The 12,169-nt window shown below is 43.9% G+C and overlaps 1 protein-coding gene across 1 annotated transcript in view; it reads left to right on the top strand.

Moving 5' to 3' along the window:
- The window catches only part of LOC126182444 (splicing factor 3A subunit 3), an 81,459-nt gene extending 73,569 nt beyond the window's left edge, over positions 1-7,890 (top strand). The window contains exon 12 of the mRNA XM_049924850.1: positions 6,880-7,890. Within this exon, the coding sequence (XP_049780807.1) occupies positions 6,880-7,013 (134 nt within the window). The 3' untranslated portion in view covers positions 7,014-7,890. The remainder of the gene's footprint in view (positions 1-6,879) is intronic.
- Positions 7,891-12,169: the final 4,279 nt, after the last annotated feature.

The raw sequence follows: 12,169 nt of genomic DNA, 5'->3' as shown, positions 1-12,169 counted from the left end.
TAAGAATAGTACCTTCTGAAGTTGATAATTTTAATACAATGGGAAACAGCAGAAGTATTCATAAACAGCATTTTAAAAATAGAAATACAAATGTAGCCTTATGGCAGAGAAAGGCACAGATAAGTATCAAGAAAAATAATTGGCTGCCTCACTGGTGAACTAAAGGTGCCAGTAAATAGAACAATTTTGCAAATAAATTAAAGTCATTGCATAGTAAGAATTCCATTCCATGGAGGAAATTGTATAGTTACTTAAGAGTGTTTTTTAAAAATTAACCAACTGTGAATCTGAGGCTAATAACCTTGGCCGCAATTACTGGTTCTTGATTTTCACAAGGGAAACTCCCCTTCACAATCCCCCTTCAGATCTAGTGGAACAGTGGACAGCCCGCCAAAAACTGAACACAGATCAAGCATGAAAACGGAAAGAAGGTGTACTGAACAGTGAAAAAAAGAAGCAAAATAGGAACAGCAAATGGCCAGAGCTCAAGAAGTGCAACCTCAAGCGAATCTAAATAGCCATGGCAGTGTGTTATGTGGTCATGGTGTTGGACTGCAAAGGGGAAGAGCCTTGTTAAAATAATAATTAATATTAACGAAGGTTAAGGCCAGGAGGGTTTTGGGACAGTAGGATATATTGTAGGGAGAGTTCCCACCTGTGCAATTCAGAAAAGTTGGTGTTGGTGGGAAGGATCCATATGGCACTGGCTGTGAAGCCATCATTGCAAGAAGGATATCGTGTTGGGCAGTGTGCTCAGCAACAGGGTGGTCCACTTGTTTCTTGGCAACAGTTTGTCAGTGGCCATTCATGTAGACAGACAGCAGGTTGGTTGTCATGCCCACATAAAATACAGCACAGTGGTTGCAACTTAGCTTGTAGATCAAATGACTGGTTTCATAAGTAGCCCTGCCTTTGACGGGATAGATGGTGATTGTGACCGAAATGGAGTAGGTGGTGGTGGGAGGATGGATAGGACAGGTCTTGCATCTAAGTCTTTTATGGGGATATGAGCCATGAGGTAAAGGATCAGGAGCAGGGCTTGTGTAGGGATGGCCAAGTATATTGTATAGGTTTGGTCGGTGGCGGAGTACCACGGTGGAGTGGGTGGGGAGAAGGTGGGAAGGGCATATCTCATTTCAGGGCAGGGCAAGAGATAGTCAAAACCCTGCCAGATACTTTAATTCAGTTGCTCCAGTTCTGGGTGGTACTGAGTTACAGGGGGAATGCTTCTCTGTGACCCGACAGTGAGACTTTAGAAGGTGGTGGGAGACTGGAAAGATAAGGTATGGGAGATTTGTTTTTGTACAATGTTGGAAGGCTTCAGTGAGACCTTTGGAATATTTTGAGAGGGACTGCTCGTCACTGCAGATGCGACAAACACCGGTGGCTAGGCTGTATGGAAAGGGCTTCTTGGTATGCAACAAGTGGCAGTTGTTGATGTGGAGAGGTATTGCTGGTGGTTAGTAGGTTTGATATAGACAGAGGTGCTGATGTAGCCATCTTTGAGGTGGCTTGTAGGGTTGAATAGGACCAGTTGAAGCAAATCGGGGAGAAGCTGTTGAGGTTTTGGAGGAATGTGGATAGGTTGTCCTCTCCCTCGATCCCGATCGCAAAGATATCACAGTGAATCTGAACCAGGTGAGGGGGTTTAGGATTTTGGGTTCTTAGGAAGGATTCCTGTAGATGTCCCATGACTAGGTGGACATAGTATGGTGCCATACGGGTGCCCATAGCTGTTCCCCAGATTTGTTTGTAGGTAACACCTTCAAAGGAGAATTAACTGTGGATGAGTATATAGTTGGTCATGGCGACTAGGAAGGTGGTAGTGTTCAATAGCAGTAAGGCCGTGGGCGTTAGGGATGTTAGTGTAAAGGGTGATGGCATCAATAGTTGACGAGCTGGGCACTGTGTGGGAAAGGGATAGGAACTGTGGAGAGTCAGTGGAGGAAATGGTTGATATCTTTTATATAGGAGTGTAGGTTCTGGGTAATTGATAGAAGTTGTTGGTCCACGAGAGCAGAGATAAACTCAGTGGAGGCACAGTAACTGACCACAGTGGGGCATCCTGGGTGGTTGGGTTTATGGGCTTTAGGAACCATGTAGAAAGTAGGAGTGCCAGAAGAGTTTTTTTGTGCCTACCTGCGACTCAGTATCTCCTCTATATGCTGAGTAGCTACTTTCCTTTTCATAATATTGTTACATTCTGTCCTGGATTTTCCATTGTTTGGTTTTTGCCTTGCGGTTTTTCTTCGATCCTAACCCAGTGCTGTTTTCCTTTGTTACTATTTTCTAATGTGTTACTGTACTCAGTGTCCATCTTTCTTTCTCTTCTTCCCTGTATTTCTCTTGTCACCTTACAAACCGTACTGCACACTCTACATATGAACTGTATCAACTGTCTCGCCCACGCATGACAGACGGCTACAAGACCATGCTGATTGTTGATGCAGCATCTTGTGTCCCACATTACTCCCGCCGATATGGATTATCTTATAACTATAAATTGATGACTCTCTCTGTTTCACTCTCCCATATTTTCACATGTTATTTCCTGCACCTTTCCCATGCCACACCATCTTGTATCTCACCCTAAGAATCCCTCCCCAAGCCCCACTCTTTCTTCGTTCTATCCCTGTTCGCACAGAGTAATTCCACCTCATTCAGTCATATCTGTGATCCCTCTTCTTCCACCCTTAGACCTGCTACCTGTAGAATATAGAGGGAAACATTCCGCTAATTTCAAGTTGCCGCCACTCATACCTCATCTGTCTTTCAACATCATCTTTGCCTCTTTACTTCCGCCTCGACTGAAATCTCTGCCCAAACTCTTTGCCTTTACAAATGTCTGCTTGTGTCTGTGTATGTGCGGATGGATGTGTGTGTGTGTGTGTGTGTGTGTGTGTGTGTGTGTGTGGGCGCGCGCGTGTATATACCTGTCCTTTTTTCCCCCTAAGGTAAGTCTTTCCACTCCCGGGATTGGAATGACTCCTTACTCTCTCCCTTAAAACCCACATCCTTTCGTCTTTCCCTCTCCTTCCCTCTTGTATCTTTTTTTTGATCTCATTGTGACTTCACGCCAATTTTAGTGAGTTTTCGCCTTTTGCTATCATTGACTCCCTTTAGATTTCATCTTGTTGCCCTCTTTTTCATCCATTTCATCCTTCTAGTGATTTTTCCCATGTATTTTGGTGTATTTTTCTAATTTTTTGGACATAATCACATATTATGTAAATTTTGCATATTTTCCGCCACCATGGGTCCTTGCTCCTTCCATCTGCATCAATACAGAAAGGTTTCCTTATCCCTAGCGAGAATCCTGTCCCACATGCTATTTGTGTTGTTGCTTCGCTCGTGAAATCCCCCCCAAATGGCCTTACCCTCAAATTACCCATCTCCTTCCACAGTGACCTCCATCTGTTCAGATTGGTCAATCCTTAGCCCTCACCAACATAGTCCTGCAAAAACCGTATCAACCAAACCCAAATCTCCTTCTCTCCATCCGCAAAATTCTCCTGCTATGCAATCCCAAATTCGTGGAATCCTTAACACACATTGAAACTCTTGCCCTCCAGGAACTACAGCAACAAGTATGTCACCTCAAAAACCTGTCCACCCTGCTCACTTCCTATTTCCCCCCTTAGAGTACCACTGTCCACCACCTCTACAACAACCTCCAAACCTCCCCCACATCCCCTCATAGCTGACAAACCCTTTATTGCAGACCTGCTACATTTATCCCACCCTCCAAAACTCCCTCCCTCCACCTCGCAGAATCCAGAACCTAAACAGACCCGAAATATAGTCATGAACCTTTCCTCTAGAAGCCGTAGCCCTACAGAAATATCAGTCCTTTCCGAAGGCCTCACATTTTTCCCCACTTCCAAATTTAATAATTCAGGACTTGTTAAACATCTTCCCTTCTCCCAGTCCCTACCGTCAAAACACTTTTTGCCACCAACCCTACCAATGAGACCAATGTTGAACCCTGCCTGTGATCCAACCCCACTGCCCTCAAATCACCCCCTGTTAACTTTCCAGAATTTGTTAATCTCGAACCTTGCCTCACCATCATTCCCCAGATCCCTCAACATGCAAACTAACCTTACATTTGCAGAAAGAATCCCAATCCAATACCTAAAAGCTGATCCCAACCAAATAATCCTGGCTACTGACAAAGGCTCCACCACTGTTATGTTTAATCACAAGGATTACCTGGCAGAAGGACTCTGCCAGCTGTCAGATGCATCCACTTACAAACTTTGCCACAGTGACCCCATTCCAGAAATCCAGCAGGATCTCTAGTCACTCCTCAAATCCCTAGGCCCATCCCAGAACCTCTCCCTGGAGTCCCTCTCTCTGTTTACCTCTAACATTCCCCACACTCCTACCATCTATATGCTTCCTAAAGTCCATAAACCCAACCAGCGAAAATGCCCCATTGTGGCCGGTTACTGTGCACCCAATGAGAGAATCTATGCTTTCGTAGATGAACACCTTCGGCCTGTTATCCGGAACCTATCTCTTATTTGAAAGATACCAACTCTTTCTTCCACCGACTCTCCAAGTTCCTTTCCCTTTATGACATGGTCCCCTGCTCGTCACTATTGATGCCACCTCCCTTTACACTAACACCCCTAATGCCTAAGGCCTTACCGCTACTGAACACTACCTTTCCCAATCCCCGACGGATTCCAAACCAACAATCTCCTTCCTAGTCGCCATGACTTAACTGTACCCTCACCCACAATACTTTCTCCTTTGAAGGCATTATCTACAAACTAATCTGGGATATGGCTATGAGCACCCACATGGCACCATCCTATCTCCACCTATCCATGTGCCATCTAGAGTAATCCTTCCTAAACACCCAGAATCCTAAGCACCTCACCTGGTTCACATTCATTGATGACATTTTTACGATCTGGATTGAAGGTGAGGACACCCTATCCACATTCCTCCAGAACCTCAGCAGCATCTCCTCCATTTGCTTCACCTTGTCCTGCACGACCCAACAATGCATCTTCTTAGATGTTGACCTCCACCTCAAAGATGACCACATCAGTACCTCTGACCGTATCAAACCTACTAACACCAACAATACCTACACTTCGACAGCTGCCACTTGTTCATACCAAGAAGCCCCTTCCATACAGCCTAACCATGGTCATCGCATCTGCAGTGATGTGCTGTCACTCTCAAAATGTACTGAGAGTATCTCTGAAGCCTTCACAGACTGTAATTATCCTCCCAACATTGTACAAAAACAAATCTCCTGTGCCTTATCTTTCTACTTTCCCAGCACCTCCCAAAGTCTCACCATCTGGCCACTGAAGAGCGTTCCCCTCCTAATTCAGGACCACCCAGGACTGGAGCAATTGAATTACATTCTCCTCCAGGCTTTCGACTACCTCTCGTCATGCCCTGAAATGAGAAATGTCCTGCTCCTATCCTTCCCACCCCTCCCACAATGATATTCTGCCATCCACCGAACCTACACAATATACTTGTCCATCCCTACACAACCCCTTCTCTGAACCCCTTACCTCATGGCTCAAATCCCTGTAATAGACCTAGATGCAAGACCAGTCCCCTCCATCTTCCCACCACCATCTACTCCAGTCCGTTCACAAACATCACCTATCCCTTCAAAGGCAGGGCTATCTGTGAAACTAGTCATGTGATCTACAAGCTAAGCAACCACTGTGCTGCATTCTATGTGGCTGTGACAATCAACAAGCTGTCTGTCTGCACGAATGGCCACTGACAAAACTGTGGCCAAGAAACAAGTGGACCACCCTGTTGCTGAGCATGCTGCCCAACATGACGTCCTTCATTTCAGGGCTGCTTCACAGCCTGTGTCATATGGATCCTTCCCACCAACTCCAGCTTTTCTGAATTGCGCAGTTGGGAACTTTCCTAGCAATATATCCTACATTCCCATAACCCTCCTGGCCTCAACCTTCGGTAGTCATTGTCCTCACCCATCCAGCCCCTTCCCTGTTCCCATTCCAGTACTACACAGCCCTCATCCCACCAACGCATCTAGTCTTTTTACTTCTCTCCTTTCCCGCAACCCCTCTTCCCCCATCCCTTACTCTCCGCATATCCTTCCAACTCCCCCTAGCTACCTTACCCTCTATCCACCTCGTCCCTGCGTGCTCCCCAGGAACACTTCACTGTCCCTCACCCCTTCCCTACTATCCCTCCCTTTTTCTGTCCCAGCCTCCTCCTTGCCCCCACTCAGTTGGCACTTCCATCACACACTGCTGCTGCTCCTGCTCGCAGTGTGGCTGCGACTCAGCATCTCCACTATTATAATGAATACTTACTCCACTTTTCTATTTGTTCTATTATTATTATTATTATTATATTAGTAGTAGTAGTAGTAGTAGTACTATTATTGTGTAATTTATAAACCAGTACTAATGAATGTTACAGGGGTACACTGCACTTGGGCAATCATTATGTCCAGTTGTTTTCCATTGATCATTTGCTTAATACTAGTACACATTTGGTCTTTCCTCAGTCAGCTGCAGATAGGATGAGAGAGGTTAAAATCCTGTCTGACCTAATCATAAGTCACTTTAGAGGTATCCAAAGTTGCTTCATTTTCTCAACCCTCTATGACTGAAGGGATGCTCTCTCTCTCGTTCTCATTCTCATTCTTTTTCAATTGGAGAAAACAGAAATATGTTTGTCATTGTATTTTGTCATGTATAGTACTTCTGGCAATGTTTCCTTCAGTAGTTTTCTTTACTATAGATACTGTGTGACGATCAAAAATTCAGCAAACATTTTCAATGGATGTAAGTGATTGTAGCTGAAGGTTTTTTGAAGTTGTTTTATAGTTTCAAGTGGTTGTTTTATTTATATTTTCAGTGTGGGAGAAGCTTAAAACACAGAAGCAGAGTGAGCGCTGGCAACCTGAACAGGAAGAGGAATATGAAGATTCGCTTGGAAATGTTGTTAACAAGAAAACCTTTGAGGATTTAAAAAGACAAGGCCTCCTCTGATATGGTTTATTATCATTGTGTGTGCATGTGTTTGGCATGTATGTGCAAGGTTTTAAATATTGGTGGAAAATATAATGTTAGAAAGAAAGCATGGTGGACTTATTGTTGTTTGTGAGAACTGTCAGTTCTTATCAACATGAAATTCCATGTTCTAGCTCAGCATTTAGTTGAGACCTACTGAGTACTGTGTCAAATTTTGTCAAATAAGTGTCACAGCTTTTGTTTTTAAGTGTAGCTCAGCTGTCAACATATGCATTATTGCGATTTCCTTTTTATTTTCTCCACTGTACAAAATATTTTTTGTTTGTGTGTACCCTTTTTTAATGTAATGTGCAATTTGCAGTCTTTGCCCTATATGACATGTCTTTACATTGCTGTACAGTAATTTCTTCTGGCTTTCACATAAATACTGTTCTTACAATAATACTGTGTTATTTTGTTATTTAAATGTGAGAGTGAAGACCTGTTGGTTGAAAATAAGATGTAATGGTATAGGCACAATTAGTGTGGTTAGATTAGTCATTCCTGAGTTTATGGATTGTTACAAGCTGGCTAATAAGGTGGAAGATCTTTCAATTTTTTCCAGAGAATCTGCTCAAGTATGTGGGAAGTTTTCCATGGAATATAATTTTCTGGTTGAAAGGTTTGTGGCTCCAAAATAATCTTGAGATGGAAATAACAAAAGTTTTATACATGTCATTGAAAGAGTGTAAATGCTTTCAATGGCAGCTAAGACCATCTTATATACGAAGAAAACAATGATGGTGAAGAGGAAGAAGAAGAAAGTTCAGATGACTGTTTTTAGGGATTTTACATGTCACCTTGGTTTTGTAAACTAGGAATGTTTTTAGTCTGGCTTTTCAGTAATAATGGTAAAAATGTCATTTTTTAAAAATGCTGAAACATTAAGGTGCACCTTGCAGTCTGCAGCATGTTATAGGCCATAAAATACAATAAGTTGTTTGTATGCTGTGATTGAAATAGAAAAATGGTTTCTTCCCATCATTCATTAGATGTAAATCCACCTGGATACTGAAACCACCATTGTGGATAGTAGATCTTTAATGTAAAGCACAATTTTATTTCTGTAGTTGGCTTACTTTATCATCTTGCAGCCATGGTTATTATCTGACTGACAGGTGGGCTCTGTAGCTTTTTTTATGAACTTTCATGGCATAATTCCTTATGCGAATTTTATGTATTGAAATAGATTGATATATTTCAGTTGAAGCACAACAACATGTTATCTCTAAAAGAAGAAAATTACATTAACAGGTATAGTATTTTGAGCTATCAGAACCTTTATCATTCTTCCCTATCCACATTTGTGATTCTTTTCAATTTCTATATATCATCTAGGTGTTCTGTCGAGTTACTGTTTCCATTTTATGCACAATGGACGACCACCTAAGCCTTCCTCTCCGTGGCAGAATACCCGAAAGCATACTGTACAGGTGCTGACAGATTGAGTACGGGAGTCCTTTATTTTCAATAAAAGATAAAGGGAAATTTTTTTTAAATGCGTGAGCTATGGATGGCAATGGATCTTCACAAAGCCGTGCACGAGCCCTGGGTTGGCGACACATCAGATTTTTCCAGTATGTGCCGCTATCCCATGGCTTGTTCACATGCTCAATGAACAAACAACCTTTCTGCTGACAGGGTGATGCTTAGGGAAGCGTCACTTGCCTAGGCAGAGCTCCTACAGCAGCCAATCAGAAAGGTCCAGATCACGTGTGAGCGCCCACTGCGCCGAGCTGCGTGAACGAGGCATGTGGATTGCCCTCTTTTACAGACAGGCCCCCGACGAGATCAGACGCATTGGCCGGTTGCCTCTGTGTACTTTTCGAGCCACGGCTCAATCTGTTTGCACCTTAGGGCCCCTAAACTCACATAATGTACCCCGGCTAGGTCAATCAGTAAATGTTTTCTCAATAAACGGGAGGCAGTTTGCCGACCAGAGTTGAAAAATTAACACTTGTTCTTTTTTAGACCCCACTTCCACCTCAGCCACACCCTGACATGCACAACTGGTGTCAGTGAAGTGGGATCTGACCCACCATGCGGTCTAACAAGTATTGAAATTACGGCTAGATGCCGGGACATTTTCTTTGACCTGGGGGCCTTGCAGTTAATTAACTTCTTGTGGTGCTGGAAGCACTGATACAACACTGCATTATTACATGCAGCTGTCCCTGTTGCCGTCGCGTCGGCACTGGTGGCCCGTTTTATTTCAGCATTAACGCACGCGATACAGTGACATTGTCGCGCGTTGTCCATCACGCCGCCAGCCGAGCCGCAGTCAGCCGGATGCCACTGTATCAGATGCTGCTGGGGCAGCACTTCTTACCGCCGCTGTAGCGTCGCTGCACATCCTGCACTCAATGACCGGCTGCTGCTTCGTCTGCCTACGCGCCTTCGCCGCGCCGTCAACGTCGCCGCCTCCAGCATAATGAAGTCGCAAGCAATTGCAGTAGCCTGGCCTCGCTATCTTTGTAGCAATTCCTTGAGTTGTTTGTGAAGTCATTTTGTAAACATGCCTGACACCCGTTCAAATAAGCAAGCAGGAGCTGCTGCCGAAATTCCTGGCGCAGACCCTGTCACTATGTTAGAAGAACAGATAAGACAGTTAACTGTGCAAAAGATGGAATTGCAAGAGCAGTGCAATGCGCTTGCGGCGGAAAGCAACAAAAAAGTTACACTTGAACAAGCAGGTGCAAGCGCTATTTGCGCCTCTGCAGTTAGCACCGTTCCACCAATGTCCTCTCTTGTTGGCAGTTTCCCTGCCGTAAATTTCATCCCGACTTTCGCGGGTAAAACTAATGAAACTGTAACGACATTTTTGCAGTGTGTCAAAGATGTAGGTAGGACTTTTGGGTGACCTGATAGTTTCCTTTTGAGTGTGCTGAAGCTGAAACTAGCAGGAGACGCTCGAACATATGTTGAGTCAGTCGACGCTCTGGGAGATGCTATCACTTTTGAAGCCTTGGCTAAAGGGTTAGCAGAGCGCTATTCCGATAAGAGAGGTGTCAGTTATTATCGGGATTTGCTGTCTACCTTACGACGGAAAACCAATGAAGATTTAGAAGTATTTGCTGATCGAATCCGCACGGTATCGTGTCGCACTTATGTGCTTAGCAACTACTAGTTCCGTAATGAAGTTTTAATAGAGGAAGCAGAAGCAAGGGCTATAGATGTGTTCATTCGAGGGATTAACCCGCAAACTGGGACAGAAGTGAAACTGGCTTCCCCTACTACATAGCACGAAGCTGTGCGAATTGCAATACTACGTGAGGAAGCAGGGAGATTTGTTTCTAACCCATCGCGAAGTAATGAGTCGCGGCGCGTGTTTCTTAATGATGCAAAATGTCAGTGCTGTGGGAAGTTTAATCATACTGCCACGCACCGTGTTGGGGCAGATGCCACAAGATCAGGCATACTAATGCCACATGCCCCCAAAACAATGTAACCAGATAAAGGCAGCAAAATGTTCCACAGACAAACAGGCAACGGCGTAGTTACCAACAGGGAAATGGTCGGGGGACAGGCTCAGCCACCAACCCTCGCCCCCGATAAAAGTAACGAAACCGGTGTATAAATAACAGCAGAAAGATGAGGTGGCAAATGTTTTGTTAGAGGGTAAACTCAGGTGTAGAACAATTAGAATGTTAGTAGATACGAGAGCACAAATTAGCGTGCTGTTTGTCCCCTATCACGATAAGCGGAGGTTGAAACCGCCCCGCTATCACATTGCTGGATTGGGTGAAGGACTGATCATTTCTACCGGGTCATCTTTCGTTTGTTTTCAGTTAAGTAAAAAAACATATGGTTTTAGTATGGAGGTTGTACGGGAACGTAGGAGGGACTTTGATATCATTATAGGCAATGATTTCCTCAATGAGTACCAAGGGGTAATCGATTATAGGATGCACACCGTCCGATTTGGTGAGGAAACTTGCTTTTTCGGCGGCGTTCGGACCGAAAGCGCACGAGGAAACTGTGAGGGACGGCCGCTCTCACAGGATCCGACAGAATCGTGTACATGGCCCATTAAATCGTTACGCCCAGTTACCATTGAGAGTGGGACAGGCAAGGTTCTATGGGTTGATATCAAAGCTCCATTGCCTACTAGTTCAATCGTTTTTGTGGATCCGCTCCGTCAAAACGATGTGTTGGACAGGTTACAAGTTCATGTGAAGAGAGGTTTATGTGCTGTAGAGAGAAAAGGGAAGAAGTTTTGTGTACCTGTATGTGTCGATAATTTTGGTTTGAGAAAGATAGAGATTCCACGTGGAACAGTTTTAGCAAGTGGTCAGGAAATACGAGATGATGATTTTGCAGTGATAACTGAAGGTAAAAGTCAAAATAGGAAGCAGTTCCCTATTAGAAGTGCGCATACCCTGATACCCTCTTTGCAAAAGCAATTTAATGAAAAGTTAGAGCATATGAGTAAAGCAGAGCAGAGGCTAATATGGCCCGTATTGGAAGAATTTGCGTGGTTGTTTAAGGAAAGGCAATATTTGCCTGCTACTGACCTCATACAGCACGAGATTCCCACCGGGGATGCTAGACCTATATCTTAAACAGCATATAGGATCCCTTATCATTTACAACCAATAGTGGAAGACACAGTTCAACAGCAGCTAGCAGTAGGGATTATTCAACCCTCTGCCAGCCCCTGGTCGTCCCCAATCGTTCTGGTTCGTAAGAAATCAATCAATGGCGAGAAGAGTTATAGGCTCTGTGTTGATATGAGAGCGGTGCATAAAGTAACAACACCTGATACTTATCCTTCGCCTCGTATTGACAAAACCCTAGATCAATTAGGAAACTGCAAGTATTTCACCACTTTAGATTAGCGATCAGGGTATCATCAGATTCCTATAGCTCCCAAGGACAGACCTAAAACCGCCTTTATTGTGCCTTTGGGTTTGTATGAGTTTTTACGTATGCCATTTGGTCTCAGGAATGCTCCTGCAACCTTTCAAAGATTTGCTGATTTATTGTTACGTGGTTTAAAGCCCACCACATGTTCAGTTTATTTAGACGATATTATTGTATTTTCTAGAACTATTGAAGAACATGCAGAAAGGTTGAGGTGTGTTTTGTCACATATGCAGAGTGCCAATTTAAGTCTGAAGATAGAAAAATGTTCA

This window comes from Schistocerca cancellata, chromosome 1, assembly GCF_023864275.1.
Source record: "Schistocerca cancellata isolate TAMUIC-IGC-003103 chromosome 1, iqSchCanc2.1, whole genome shotgun sequence".
Taxonomy (NCBI): Eukaryota; Metazoa; Arthropoda; class Insecta; order Orthoptera; family Acrididae; genus Schistocerca; species Schistocerca cancellata.
Note: the sequence above shows the minus strand (reverse complement) of the source record. Positions and strands in the feature narration are given on the sequence as shown.